This window comes from Acomys russatus, chromosome 21 (assembly GCF_903995435.1).
Source record: "Acomys russatus chromosome 21, mAcoRus1.1, whole genome shotgun sequence".
In the NCBI taxonomy this organism is placed as follows: domain Eukaryota; kingdom Metazoa; phylum Chordata; class Mammalia; order Rodentia; family Muridae; genus Acomys; species Acomys russatus.
In genome coordinates this window covers 9,614,178-9,630,142 of record NC_067157.1, presented here as the reverse complement: position 1 = coordinate 9,630,142, position 15,965 = coordinate 9,614,178, and the positions used below count along the sequence as shown (strand labels likewise).

Here is a 15,965-nt window from a genome sequence, read left to right as displayed (position 1 = left end):
TCAGGGCAGCACCTCCTAACGTCGGGAAACGGACGCCGCCGCTGCCGCCGAAAGCGCATGCGCGCTGGCCGGCATCGCGCATGCGCAGCAGCCGGCAGTGCTCGGCGGCCCGCGGCGGACTCGGGGTCTGGAGGGACTCTGCCCGAGGGCGGGGCTGTTTCCAATGGCTGCCTTTGCGGGTCGCGTGTGCCTGGGCGGAGAGGCAGGCATGGGGCAGGGGCGGCTCCCGGCGGTCCCGGGCGGGGACAGGGGTGGGGCTGGGGGTGAGGACCCCGTCTCCCCTCCCTGCTCCCGCCCTCTGGGCCGAGCCCCACCGACGGGGCTGGGCGAAGGGGCGGGCTCTGTGCCTCGGGCCCTGGGCTTCAGCAGCGCGGCCCGGTGCTCGAGGGACTGCTGCTGGGTCCGCGGGGTGCCCTCCGACTCGGCGGCGGTGGGCGAGGACAGAGGGGTAGGAGAAGCAGCGGCGTAGCCCGGGGCACGGGAGCCGGCAGGATCGGGGACGCTGCCCTCCGTCGCCGCTGGTACAGAGACCGGTGGACACTGCGGTACCCGCTGAGAGCCAGAACCTCGGGCCCCAGCAGCTAGGGGCGAGGGTCAGCCGCTTACCCCGCCAGCACCGGCCGGCTGCCGAGGCACTGGGAGGAGCTGAGGGGGGCGGAGACTAGAGTCGGAGGAGGGGCGGGGTAGGAACGCTCTCGAGAACCGGCCGCTGCACAGACCAAAAAAAAAAAAAAAAAATCCCGAATGGTTGGGTAGCCTTCTACTGTTACCAGCCTTTTGGGACCCAGTACGGATTTGACAGCTCCACAGCGTGAGGATATCCGCTGACCCTGCGACACAGAGCACACTTCCCCGAGACTCCAGCTAAGCAGCTCTATAAGCTTGCAACTTTGCAACTTTGGTTTTTTTTTCCAACCTCTGTCCAAGAAGAACTGCCCTTTCGTGTTGGAGAGGGTGCGAGGGTGATCCGCCTTGTGGATCGATTTGAAAGCATCAACTTAAGAAGCACGTGTGGTTCCCAATGCCACCCAGACGCTTGCTCTCATGACGACTTGATTTCTCTGACTTTATTCTGAACGTTTCTCGCTTAAAAAAAAAAAAAAAAAGACAAACTGCTTTAGGGGAATGCTGAAAGGTAACTGAAAGCTGCAAAAGAAAAGTCCCGGATTGTCATGGCTGAAGGAGAGAACGAAGTGAGGTGGGATGGGCTATGCAGTAGAGATTCGACTACTAGAGAGACAGCCCTGGAAAACATTAGGCAGGTCGTTTTGAGAAAAACCGAATACCTTCGTTCAATGAAAGAGACACTTTATCGCCCTTCAGACGGGCTTTCAAATGCCGTATCTTTGGATGAGATGAATAAACTTCTTGCTCACCTGCTTATGCTCTCTAAGAGGTGCCCCTTTAAAGACGTGAGAGAGAGAAGTGGGTTCATTCTGAAGAGCGTCGAGGTAAGAGCATTATTATTATTATTATTATTTTGGTAAGCATTATTAAAACAACTAACTAGATGGTGAAATTTGACTTGCAGTTATTCATGTTGCTTTTGCTTCCAAAAGGTAACGAGTTATTGTGTGAGCTCTTTTCTTTTTTCTTTCCCGCGGGGCCCCTCACCACCCCCCTCTCCCCCCGCTCCCCGCATGGTTTCTCTGTGTAGTGTAGCCTTGGCTGTCCTGGGCTGGCTTTGTAGACCAGGCTGGGCTCGAACTTACAAAGATTCCCCTGCCTCTTTCTCCCTGAGTGCTGGGATTACAAGTGTGTGCCACTGTGCCATTGTGTGAGCTCTTAATATGACTTGACTAGGCATGTAGAGGGTTGGTAAAACATTGACTGTTAGGCCCAATTGAGCAGTATAAACTAAACATGGTTTTTCAAAAATACATGAATAAGAATTGTTTTTACAGCATTTTAAGCAGAAGCGGCATTGATGATGGAAAATAATATATATGAAAGGTATAGTTAATTACAAGTCAAGTCTTTGTATTTCTTTTTGGTTGTTGCCAAGTGTAGCCAGTATACTTTCCACATTGCTACAATGTTCTGTGTGGAAAGTGTCACATTAGAGAGCACCAAAATGAGAGTTTATGTTAAATGTTTCATATTTGTTCAAGGTAACTGTTGAAATAATTTTTCTCTGGCTCTTAACAACAAAGGCAGGATTTGGGTTTTTAAATGCATCCTAAAACAGAGCTAGAAAATAATAATAAAAATCAGCTTAAGTCATAGAGCAGGTAACATGTTCAGGCTGAAAAGTTGGACCAAAAGTTGGGCGTTTAGTAACTTACTCTCAGTAACCCCAGGAGGTTCAGGCAGGAATAATACTGCCAGGAGTTCAAGACCAGCCTGGCTCCATAATGAGTACCAGGTCAGTACATGGCTACATGGCAAGACCCTACCTGAAGGGAAAAAGAAAAAGAAAAAGAAAAGAAAGAAAGAAAGGTTGGATCCTGGTAAGCCTTTTGCTGTTAAATGATTTTCTGTGTTCTCTAAATTGTTTCTGTTCTCTCTTCACATGCAAACTAATTAAATTGTGAATGCAGTAAGGTTTAAAATACTGTACTCTCCCGGCAGTTTTCCAATGGTCACTTTATCCTGTTCTATTAGAAGGTGTGCTAGAATTTGGAGGCACTGGGGAAACGTTTATAGATATGAAAACTGTTCAGTGACTGTGTATTCAAATATGACAGTTTTCTGTAGTGGCTTTAAAAAAAGAATCATATCTGTAAAATGATGAAAATTTAAAACTTACTTGCCTTTATTTTATGTGCACTGGTGTTTCGCCTGTGTGAGTCTATGTGGAGTGTCAGATCTTGGAGCTACAGACAGTTGTGAGCTGTCATATGGGTGCTGGGATTTGAAGTCAGGGCTTCTGGTGGAGCAGTCAGTGTCCCAAACCATTGGGCCATCTAGATCTTCAGCTCAGTAAAATGATGATCTTAAAATTAAAAAGCTAAGCTCTGGAAACATTCTAGAATCAATCATTATAATCCATTTAGAGGAAGGAATTAGTTTTCAAATATATGTATATTCTGTCCCTTAGACATAAGAAACTATTTCTTCTGGAGCTCTGTATCGCCACTATAGTATTTTTTTTTTTTTTTAAATGATGGAGTCATCTTTGCACATCAAATGTTGTTGTAGATTGTCCGGAACCACATGCCTCCTAAGTGTTAAGTTTTTCATGTAGTGTTTGGGGGAGGGGCTGCCCTTCCCCGTGTTGTTACTCTACTTCAGTTTGGTCTCTTCTTCGCCTTTCATCTGGCTGCTTATTTTTTGAGTGGGAAACTAGATGATGAATTTTGTTAAGAGTTCTATTGAAAATCAAAAGGTTCAGGCTCTGGGGAGTACTGTGTCAAAGAATTGCAGCTTCAGTGGTAAGTGAATGCACTAGAGCCAGACCTAGTTCAGTTGCTTCCTTAGTACTGAACTGCAACAACCTTGGGTAAGTTGCTTGGCTTTCCTTGTATTTGATTTTTACATCTATTAAAAGTGGGATAAGAATGCAGCTTTTGTGGAAATGAAATGGCATACAAAATGCCGTCATATTTAGTGACTGCACCTCTCCTCTTTCAAGTGCAATATTTAGACTGTGTAAAATGTATTTCAAACGTAATTTGTTCTGCAGAAGGATTTGCTGTTCTGTACTGTAGTGGCTTCCTATAGACTTACATTTCTCTCTCAGGTCTGCTCTATCATTATTGTAAGAGCTACTTGATACGTATTGTTCTGTAATCTCATGCTGATGTGTGTCTCTTCCCCAGAAGGGCTCTAAGTTCTCAGGTGCTGGCTGGGACCTGGAAGCTACTAAATAAATATCCTATGGATAAACAAATGTATTTGCCTTCGTGCTGTTTCACATCAGTTGGCATAAAAGAAATTTCCAATTTATGGAGTTTCCCCCACAGCATTCATTCATGCATTCATTTAAACAACAAATAATAAATGCCATAGCAAACTGGGACCAGTGGTAACTACTTACGAATTCTGCCAAAGATAGACAGGTCATAAAGAAGTAAACAAACATTTACTTTTATATAGTAAAGGGAGAGTTCCTTAAGGCAAACACCTTTAAAGAGAAATTTAATATTTAATTAATTCATTCATTCAGAGACGGGGTCTCCAGAGTCAGCCTGCCAGCGCTAGTATTATGGACATGCACCAGCACGCCTTTCTTATGAATGATTATTATCCATACAGTGAGATTGCTATAGGGATCCAAACCTAGACAAAAGCTCGTATGAAGGCCTCATGGCAAGAGTGAGTAGCTGAGCTCTAAGACTTGACAGCGATTTGAATGGTTGACAGTCACAGTCTGGGGGAGTGTGATATTTAAGGGCACACGCTCTGAAGTTAGACAGCATCTGTACAATTATGAATAAGTTCCCTATTGCTTTCTGACTCAGTTTTCTTATCTGCAAAATGGGGTGATGCTAATGTTCTTGCCTCACAGAGCTGCTGTGGGAATGAAATGAAATAAAGCCTGCGAAGCATTCCACGATGCCCTGACGGGCGTTGTAATGGTAGACATTTTCATTGGACCAGGCAGGCTCCAAGCCTCAGAGGAACTGTAGGCAATTTTAAGGAATGTAGACATTATCCCAGGACAATGGGAAGCCACCGAAGCTTTGAGCAGGATGGTAACGTGATTGATAATGGTGCAGGGTCATTCTGGAAGCAAGGGAGAATATGTTTCCAGGGTCAGGAGTGAATGTTGTGTCAGCTACAAGGTTGTTCTGTGGCAAAGACAATAGTAGGCCAGGGTGTAGCAGAAGGGAAAGACGCAAGTGAATTTGAGTGATAACAAGGAGTTAGAATCCACAGGATCCACAGGATATGGTATTTAAATAAATTTAAAACATGAAGGAAATAAAAGCAAATTTTGTGACTTGAACTAGTAAATAATGTGATAATTTTTGAAGAAGAAGACTGTCGGGTCCATTTAGGGGAAAAAATAGTTCTATATAGATACTGAGTGAGGTTACTGTTTCTCTGAGGTATCCAAAGGATGTTACCCCTTGATGGATTTGTGGCTCTGCCCCCACTGTTGTAGCTCCCTTTCTCTTCTCCAGCCTCAACCCACTCTTCACCTTTCTGTCCGCCCTCACAGCTGCAGAACCATCTATGTGCCCCACAAGTCTGACTGCATTACTCTCCTGTCTAAAACCCATTAGGATAGAATATAGCCTTAACATGGCTGCCTTCCACTTCCCTCTCCAGCCTCACTGCCCACCTCAGTCTTCACACTGCGTCAGTCTCGCATGGATCTGGAGTAGTAATTCCAATTAATGCTCCCTGGTGCTTTCCGTTACTCGTTGGTACCAGCAGCAAAAGCTGAGCTACATATAAGATTCCTGGAGCCGCTCCTCAAGGCCTGTAACCACTTTGATTAGCTCTGAGGAGAGCAAGGGAGAAGGATGGGCTCAGTGCCAGATAACCACTAGACCTATTACTATTCCCGTATTAGTAGGCAGCATCTTTACCATGCTCTCAATTTGTTGATGGCATATCAACAACATACTAAAACTGGTTGAACATATTTTCAAGAATTATTGTGTACCAAGCAGTGTACTTGGAATTGGAGGAGCAAGGAAAAGTTTCCCCTTGCTTCTCAGCAGGTCCCCTTTCTCATTTTTCCTGAATTTAAAAGAAATCCCATTACACCTCTTGAATACTCTAAATAAAGGAACAGAGGAATCAACTCCAGCTCGCTTACTAGTACAGGTCACTACGGAGCTGTAGGCTTGATGTCTGTAAGTAAAATTAAGGTAAAAAATGTTAAGTGTATATCTGATCAAAGATTATAAAAAGAAAAAGTACATAAACTTGCTAGTAGTTAGCAAATAATTTGGCTCAAGGTAGTAGATTTAGATCAAGTAATTAAATACTTTGTTGAGTGAGGTGGGGAGGGTTTCATTTGAGCGTGAGTGTTATCTCCCAGGGAGAAGTGAAGCTTGAAGCATTGCATGTAGGAGAACATCTCTCATTGGTATCCGAGTAACATACAGCATGTGGATGTCTATTATACATACACAAACTGTGCTTTTTATTTGTATGTAATTTCTCATGAGAACAATTCCATAACAATTGCCTGTTATGCAGTTAATTTTGACTAATTGATTTGTTGGCTTAGCCACACTGCCGTTCCTGCGTTCCATCTGCAGTCATGACCTGCCTCTGTGTCTTCCCCCAAGAAGACTTTTCCCCCACAGAAGCCTTCCCTCAGCTTCTGTTGACCAAAGAGGCCAGGTGTTTCTTTCTAAGCCTGTGGATGGCAGGGACCTTGGGCTTTTCTACCTTGGTTTGGGTTAATAGGCAGTCAGGCCCTAAAGACCAGGGACAGCTTCCCAGCACTGAGCAGCATGTATGATGGTGAAAAAGAAAGGAGATGGGAGGTGGCAATGTCCGGTTAGAGGTGCCATTTAACTTGTTGCACTTGCGCATGACTGGATAATACATCATTTGGTCTATTTATAATTTGGATTTTATTAATTTAGAAATATATTTAATTTATTTATTATGGGGGCTATAAAATATAATAGCAGCAGAGTAGGAATGTTCTAGAAGCAGATTTAGTCTTGTTTGTTTGTTTTGGCTTTTTTGTTTGTTTGTCTTTGAAACAGGGTTCCTCAGAGGTCTGCCTGCCTCTGCTTCCCAAGGGCTGGGATTAACGGTGTGCACCACCACGCCCAGCAGATTTACTCTTTTAAAATAAGTTTTGCTTTGATTTCTTTGTTATTGCCACATACTCAAAACCAGAAGTTTAAGCTAGCACGTGTCAAACATGCATCCCTCGTTCTTGGTCCTCTTTTGGTATTTTTGAGAACCTTCTCTCTTGCGCGTCCACAGTGTATTCTGGCCTCCCCTATCTTATACACTAAGCCGTCAGTCTCCCCGCAGAAGGCTCTGTGGTTGCCTTCTCTGTTCATTGCTTTCTTTCATCCCTATCCTTAGCTGCTTTCTATCCTTATGAGGAAAAAACTATTTACTCTCAAGCTTCTGAGTCCTCTTTGGATAGAACCTCATGAGTCCTCCTCTCCCTCAGTGGTTTGAGACCAATAGAGAACTTAAAAGAAAAACTTGGTCTTGCTGTGAATCCCAGGGTGGCCTTGAACTTCTGGAGATCAGGCTCCTGATTGCTGGAATGCTGGAACGAGAGGTGTGTGCCACCATGCCCAACTAGATAGAACTAACTCCTTCCCTCCCACCTTCCCTCCCTTCCTCCCTCCCTCCCTGATAGAACCCAGGGCCTTGCACATGTACCAGTGAGCTACACTCAGCTCCCAATCTCCCTTTTTCCCTCCTGCTGACAGGATGAACCAAATCTATGTATCTGCCCCCATGTCCTCTTTGCAAAATACAAGCTCACTCTGTCTGCGCTCTTCCTTTGCTGTGTATCTTCAGAAAGGTTGAAATGAAAAGCATACATTTTTAAAAAGTTCTCGAATTTCCTCCATTGTGCTCTTGCCACAGTGCTTCGGATGGCCTCTACCATGAAAAACACTGTCTAACCATGTTACGGTAGCATGTTTGCTTCGTGCATAAATGGAATGTGCTGCTTTGTACAAAGATAGGGTGTTAAACAGTTGAGTGTTAAATTTCAGTCTAAGGCATTGGATTATTTATGATATCATAGAAGATTCTTTGAAGCAATAGCTGAATTAAAATTTTTTTCTCATCACCAGTACTTTTGCCCTAATACCATGGTGTGTACAGATGGTTCGTGATGCAAAGAATTATGTAATAGGTGTACCATACTCATTATTTTACCATATATTTATTTTCCTTTTGATAGCCATAAGAAATTTACATAGGTTATACATAATAATTCACGTGGCTGATTAAAGATTTCTTGAAACCTTTTCTCTGGTAGAATCTTGACAATAAAGAACTGTTAGCAGTGCAGTGGTGGCGCACATCTTTAATAAAGAACGGTTAGTGCAGTGGTGGCGCACATCTTTAATAAAGAACTGTTAGTGCAGTGGTGGCGCACATCTTTAATAAAGAACTGTTAGTGCAGTGGTGGTGCACATCTTTAATAAAGAACTGTTAGTGCAGTGGTGGTGCACATCTTTAATAAAGAACTGTTAGTGCAGTGGTGGCGCACATCTTTAATAAAGAACTGTTAGTGCAGTGGTGGCGCACATCTTTAATAAAGAACTGTTAGTGCAGTGGTGGCGCACATCTTTAATAAAGAACTGTTAGTGCAGTGGTGGCGCACATCTTTAATAAAGAACTGTTAGTGCAGTGGTGGCGCACATCTTTAATAAAGAACTGTTAGTGCAGTGGTGGTGCACATCTTTAATAAAGAACTGTTAGTGCAGTGGTGGTGCACATCTTTAATAAAGAACTGTTAGTGCAGTGGTGGCGCACATCTTTAATAAAGAACTGTTAGCAGTGCAGTGGTGGCACACATCTTTAATAAAGAACTGTTAGTGCAGTGGTGGTGCACATCTTTAATAAAGAACTGTTAGTGCAGTGGGTGGTGCACATCTTTAATAAAGAACTGTTAGTGCAGTGGTGGTGCACATCTTAATAAGAACTGTTAGTGCAGTGGTGGTGCACATCTTTAATAAAGAACTGTTAGTGCAGTGGTGGCGCACATCTTTAATAAAGAACGGTTAGTGCAGTGGTGGCGCACATCTTTAATAAAGAACTGTTAGCAGTGCAGTGGTGGCGCACATCTTTAATAAAGAACTGTTAGCAGTGCAGTGGTGGCGCACATCTTTAATAAAGAACGGTTAGTGCAGTGGTGGCGCACATCTTTAATAAAGAACTGTTAGTGCAGTGGTGGCGCACATCTTTAATAAAGAACTGTTAGTGCAGTGGTGGTGCACATCTTTAATAAAGAACTGTTAGTGCAGTGGTGGTGCACATCTTTAATAAAGAACGGTTAGCAGTGCAGTGGTGGTGCACATCTTTAATAAAGAACTGTTAGTGCAGTGGTGGTGCACATCTTTAATAAAGAACTGTTAGTGCAGTGGTGGTGCACATCTTTAATAAAGAACTGTTAGTGCAGTGGTGGTGCACATCTTTAATAAAGAACGGTTAGCAGTGCAGTGGTGGCGCACATCTTTAATAAAGAACTGTTAGTGCAGTGGTGGCGCACATCTTTAATAAAGAACTGTTAGTGCAGTGGTGGCGCACATCTTTAATAAAGAACTGTTAGCAGTGCAGTGGTGGCGCACATCTTTAATTCTAGCACTGGGGAGAAGAGGCAGGCGGATCTCTGTGAGTTTGAGGCCAGCCTGGTCTACAGAGTGAGTTTCAGGACAGCTAGGGCTATGCAGAGAAACCCTGTCTCTAAAAACAAAAGCAAAACAACAACAAAAAAGTTAGTTGCCTAAAATGTTAACAAGATAGGCACTATTTAAATGGTATGTATAATTAAACAGTTTTCATATTTAAAAACAAGCAGTAGGCAGTATTTATGTTGTAGAAATTCCATAGGTTGGAAAAAACCATAGACATAGGCAGGTCTCAGAATCTGTGGAAGGTTGGGGTAGACGGTGGAGAGGTTGTAGAAGCATGGAGAGGGAAGGCACTGTGGAGCACATCTGCAGCAGCAGCCTTTACCACAGCGGCGCTGTAGTCCTCCTCTGCAGCTTCTCTCAGGCTTGCTTTTCCCCACTGTAGTAAATGGGTTTATTTTATAGCAGTCAATGGAAAGTGGGACTTCGTGTGATCCAGGCTTTCTAGCTCTTACTACATGAAGTGACCTTGAAGGGCCTACTGCGTTCTACAGTTACACTGGCATAGTGCCCTCGGGCGTCAGATTAGGAGTTCTCAGACTATTTGGTGATTATATTTTAAGGTCAGCAGGAGAATAGAAATATAAATACATAATTCATACCCGTCGTTCTTACTGTTGTTACTGTATGCAGCCTCGCCATCGCGGCCCATGCACGCTGCCTGCAGGGTAATGCATGGAAAGAAGGGCTTTGGAGAGGGCCCTGGCGTACATGGTTGTTTAAAAGTCTCTTCGCTGGAGAGGGTTTGGAGTTTTGTATAGAAGGACTATAGGATCATTTATTGGACCTTTCCAGCTGACAGTTTATTGTTAAATGTCTCTGTATCACTTAGTTTGTGGTATAGTTTTCAAGTACATATATTAAGACAAATTTGAGTTTATAAAAAGAAAAAGTCATGTGAAGTTTAACAACATAAGAATTTGTCCATTCTCTTATATTGTATTTTTTCAGGGCTGTATACTTTAAAAATCTGATAGATCACTAAGAAATATGAAAATATCTTGAAAAGATTAGATGCTTTAGTTTTGTATCTTATTAAATTTTACCTTATTTTAGAGCATATTTTATTCATTTATTATATTTGTTTTTATTATTTTATATGTATGACTGTTTTATATGCACTCATATACATATATGCCTGCATGTATATGCATATATGCATGTACTACATGTGTGATTGGTGCCCATGGAGGTCAGAAGAGGATGTCACATCCCTGGGAACTGAAGTTAGAGATGGTCGCCAACCACCATGTAGGCTCTGGGGACAGAACATGGTCCTCTGCAGGAGCTCTTTACCACTGAGACTTCTCTCCAGCCCCATACATCTTACCTTATTTTAAAGTTAAGCTAAAAAGGGTCTTTATAGACTTATAAATTATTAAGAGCTGGGCAGTGGTGGCGCACGCCTTTAATCCCAGCACTCAGGAGGCAGAGGCAGACAGATCACTGAGTTCAAGGCCAGCCTGGTCTACAAAGCAAGTACAGCATAGTCAAGGCTACACAGAGAAATGCTGTCAAAAAAAAAAAAAAAAAAAAAAAACCTAAAAAATATTAACAAATTTTAAAGACGCGTTCTTAACCACCTTTCTCCTGGAGTGCACTCGAGGCCTTGAAGATGCCTCACAAGTACTCCCCCGCTGACTCACATCCCTTCATCATCCTTGGAACCATGCTAAAGGGAGACAAAGTTTATTTACTTACAATGTTCAGCTTTTTACTGGAATTCTTTATTGTGGGGAGGTGCTGTGCTGCCTGTGTGGTCACAGGGCACCTTGTGTGGATTGGTTCTCTCCTTATGGGTGGGCTCTGGAGTTGAAGCTGAGCGTGTCAGGTTGTGTGCCAAAACGCCTTTACCTATGGAGCCATCCAGCTGGCCTGACTGTATTTGTTTATTATCATATATTAATTATACATAGTAGTGGGGGGTTGGCCATTTCTATGCATATATATAATATATCTCAATCATTTTCACCCCTTATGATCTCTGTCCTCCTCCCCGTCCTGTTTCCAACCGTCCCCCTTTTCTTTCATGTCCCTGGTTATGTGTATGTCTGTATCTGTGTGAGTTTCATTAGGATTAAGAAACAAAAGTTTATAATGGAAACTTTATGACATATAGTACCAAACTCAACTTTAAACATATGTAGTCATTTAATAAGTATAAATTCATTTAGTGAACAGTTTTCATTAGTATTTTCACATTACAAACTGTTTAAACTGACAAGAAGATAAATATTTATCCTTTAAAAATAATTAACCATGTGGCTAGGATACTTTGCTAATTCTATGTGTAATAATTAGTAGTCTTATTAGAATCTTAGTTTACAAAAAGTGCATATTTACTATGCTGATAGTTTGGCATCTGACAAACGTTGTGCACTTGTCTCTTAATTTTGCATGATTTCATTTTCCAGCACATTGGCAGGTGTTCACTGTCTATAATTATAGCTGAGTAATTTTTCAAATGCTATTCATAGCCTAAACACAGTGAAAAATTCTTCCGATCATGTGATAAAGACCAAGCCTTCCAAAATAGTAGTAGAGTGCTGTCTTCCGTCGTGCTGAAGGGCATGTTTAAAAGGAGCCTTTCAAAACTCAGGGGGGGGTTTCAAGGTAGGGAGGCCGGCTGTCACAGTATTACTTCTCTCAAAGTCACTGATTCTCAGGGTTTGATAGTGATTACACATCAAGTTAAGATGTATCTGTTGCTTTAAATCTTAAGACAAGAAAGATGTGTTGGCAGATGGATTATAAAATTTAGCATTTATTTTTTGTTTGGTTAATGACAGAGGTTCTGAGTATGAAAAAAATAATTGAAATTTTATTGAGACAGTATATTTTACTATTGAACCTGTTGATATTTTTTTTCCCCCGAGTCAGGGTTTCTCTGTGTAGCCTTAGCTGTCCTGAAACTCACACTGTAGACCAGGCTGGCCTCGAACTCACAGAGATCTACCTGCCTCTGCCTCCCGAGAGATGGGATTAAAGGCGTGCGCCACCATCACCCAGCTCTTGTTGAAACATTTTATTTTGTTCATTCAGAATCTGTTGTGTGCCTAATACAGAACAAGCACTATGTTTATAGGTTTGGGTTTTTGTTTTGTTTTATTGAGTCAGGGTTTCACAGTGTAGCTCTGTAACTTTTCCTGGCCTGGAACTGGCTGTATAGACCAGGCTTGCCTCAGGCTCACAGAGATCCTCATACCGTGGCCTCAAGAGCGAGAGTGCTGGGTTTAAAGGTACAGGCCGTCATCGTTCTTTTGTCGATGTAGGAAATAAAAGGCATAGCTTTTTGCCTTTTAAAAATTGGGCCTCTACTTCACACAAACAAAACAAAACCACAACCTTATATTTTCCTTATTCCTGGGCTTTTAAATTTCTAGATATCTTTGTAAGTATCCACAGTGTCACTTTGAGTCGTGAAGGCTAAATTATTATTTCAGAATGGCTCATAGATCACAATGATGGTTTTCATCAGCCACCACAGCCTCAGTTTCCTCATCTAAGCATTGACATTTTATTATATATCTTGTGACGTGATGAGAAAAACTAAAGACAAAGGCACCGAGGCACATGGAGTCCTGCATCCCCCTTGTGGTAGCTGCAGAAGCAGGTTTGGGGCAGAGTTAAATGAGGTGAGGGTTAGGACTCTGGAGATTCGGGAGTCTCAGGTGCTGAGAATGTGACAGCTGAGTGCTCAGCCTAAGGCAGTCATACCACCCCACCCCCAGCCCCACTCCGGTAAGGCCCAGAGAACACTGGGAAAGATGAAGAAAGAATGGAAGAGTTGGAAGACAAGGAGTGTGGTTGGGAGACACCATCATCCGACTGTGACACAGCCATGGAAGTCATCAACTCAGCAAACCTGTCCACTTCAAATGTGTGTAGGGTTGGAGCCAAGATGCCCCAAGCCGTTTTCTACAGGATGTATGTTTTTTGACTAGAAAAGATGGGCATCCTGTGTGCCAAGCCTGTCTTTCAGTCCTGTTCACTTACTTATGGGCATGGGTTAGCCTTCGGCATCACATGGCTACAGGCATCATCGTTTTATACATTAAAAACACCCAGATAGATTAAACAGCTTGGTCAAGACATCATAGCTAGTTAAGGAGGAGCTCTGCTTCAGAGCAGGCCATGAGACTCTTCACCAGTATACAACATGATCTGAATAAAGAGTTAATAAAATATCAGCAGTTGGAGTATATTATTGAATTAGTTTGCCTTAAAAGTAAAATCAAATTTTTACTTGAACCCTGAGCCATCTTGAAATTGCATTTGAGCCTTGGTGAATTTTCATGCATTACTGTGGTATCTAACTTTCATTACATTGTCATTATACATTTCCACAGCATGCCTGGAGTCACTGATGGTAGGGTTTATCCTTGTGTCCAAAGATTCCACGTGAGGTAGTCCCTTTAATGCACTGCCTGAAAGAAAAGTTGGTATATTTCCATGAGTAATCGGCTGAAGATTAGCTTTGAGTGTTAGAAGAGCATTCTCCCAGGTAGTTCACTGTTGCCATGACAGTGCTGGCACTGTGAGTGTTGTAGTCACTCCTTGCACTGATCTTATTTTAGACCCTAATGTTCCTAAGTGCTGCAAGTCCCCTTCCCGCCCCACAAGAACCTCTAGTGGAAAAGTACTGGTTTTATAGTTGGCTTTGAGCTTTGTGGCTAAAAGGCTGTCCTATTGTGCATTTAAAAAAATAGCGTAGGAGTGTTGAGTATTTTTCCTGTGGATTATGAATGTTTGAAATCTACCAAAATATGGTATTGCATTACAAGTCAGACATCAGGTTGTTTACCACACGAGAAAAAGGCCCTCAATTGTCGTGAGGAATCAAGCCCAGATTGTGTAACTCCACCGAGCTCATAAAGAGTGATTTTTCCCCCATTTGCTTGTCTCTCGTTCATACTCTGAAGTCTTTAGATTCCCTTTTTTAGATATTATGAAAAAGTTGTCATTAGAACCATAAAGGATGGGGTTTAAGCAGAATAGTATCTTTTTTATGATTTCCATATTCAGTATTTACCTGCTTAAACTATTACATTTCACTGTACTCATTTCTTACATTGTAAATGCACCTGATTGGGTATCTGATCTAATGTTAGAGTTTGTTTTTTTGCTTTTTGTTTTTCCTGAGACAGCCTCATACAATCTCTCCATCCCTACCCCAAATTCCTTGTGCTACCGAGGATGGCCTTAAATATTTGATCCTCCTTCCTCTACCCCAAGTGCTGATACGACCTATCTACCACCACCCCCAGCCTGATGGAATTATTTAAAACCTTTTTTTTTTTTTTTGCAAATATACAAAACAGGTTTAAAACCTTTTACATATTTTAAAATTATGAATCCTAGTATATTTGTACCAATAAGCATAAAATAGTTACAAACTCATAATTGCCATTTGACTAAGTTTCACATGCCGCTTATTGGGTGAGAGTGTCGGTATCCATGGCATATGCACTACAAATCCATTACAGCACGATAGGACAAATGACCGTGTCAAAGACAAATGGCATCTCTAAGCACTGTGCTATACTTCAGTAATGGCAACTACCCACAGCGGATTACGTTTGTTTCTAAGTATACTTTTCCCTCCATGCTCATTGGTTCCGTATCAGCATGTAGGAGGGTCCGTGGCTCAGTTGGTAGTGTTTCCTGACATGCTGGCATCATGGTGGTCCATGCCTGTACACCCGGCCGTAGAAGGGGAAAGAAGGAGAACAGAAGTTAAGGGCTATCCTCAGCTAATGGTGGCTTGAAGCCAACTTGGACTGCATGAGATCCTGCTTCAAAAACAAAAAACAAACTTTTGGTGAGGGGGATTTGTATCTGTCCTGAACATGTACACTCTCGTCACTTCCTAACAATGTGGTACAGCTACCACTTACACTGTATGAGCAATCTAGAGACGATACAAAGTACATGGAGGGATATGGAAAACTTAACCATATCCTACACAACTCTATCAAGTCTTGTAGCATCAGTGTCAGGCTAGCCATTTTGTTCCTTACCAGTTTAACACAGAAAACTAATTTTCTAGGCAAAAACTTGACCCCAAGCTAGAATCTTGTTTGGCCTTGTACCAAGAAATGAGTTATTAAGTATGTTTTTATTATTCCCTTAGTAGTAACGATTCAGATAAAGAGGTGCCTAAGCTAGATGTGGTGGTCCGTGCCTGGAGTCCCAGAGCTGGAGAGGCTCAGGCAGGAGGGTGACTATGAACTGAAGGCCAGTCTGATTTACATAAGGAGTTCCAGGCCAGCCAGGGCTGCATAGCAAGACTCTGTCTAAAGTAAAAATAAAGTAAGAAGAGAGAAACAGTTGCAAATTCCAGTCTGCGATAGTTTTTGATGGCTTCTTTAACTTTTAGAAATTATTGAATAATAATATCCAAAGATTCAAATTTTGAGTAATAATCTTCCATTTTTTCAAAAAGTTTTTAAAATTACACCTATTTACACCCATGAAAGTGTGTGTGTATGTGCTCGGCTCTCATGCCGTCGCACACGTGTGGAAGTTAGAGGGCAGCTTGCATGAACTGGTTCTCTACATCTTGTGGGTCCCAGAGGTCAGACTCAGCTGGGCAGGCTGGGCCGCAGGCATGCGTGCCTCTTGAACCACACTCTTCCATTTTCAAATTGAATATTGATAGTTACTGGTTGTAATGAAACTAAATTGTGGTTCTTTTCTTTTAATAAAGTACTTATT

General features: G+C 42.3%; 1 protein-coding gene across 1 annotated transcript in view; it reads left to right on the top strand.

Annotated features, from left to right (window-relative positions):
* Positions 1 to 1,018: 1,018 nt before the first annotated feature.
* The window catches only part of Sesn1 (sestrin 1), an 89,334-nt gene continuing 74,387 nt past the window's right edge, over positions 1,019 to 15,965 (top strand). The window contains exon 1 of the mRNA XM_051164599.1: positions 1,019 to 1,451. Coding sequence (XP_051020556.1) covers positions 1,173 to 1,451 — 279 coding nt within the window. The 5' untranslated portion in view covers positions 1,019 to 1,172. The remainder of the gene's footprint in view (positions 1,452 to 15,965) is intronic.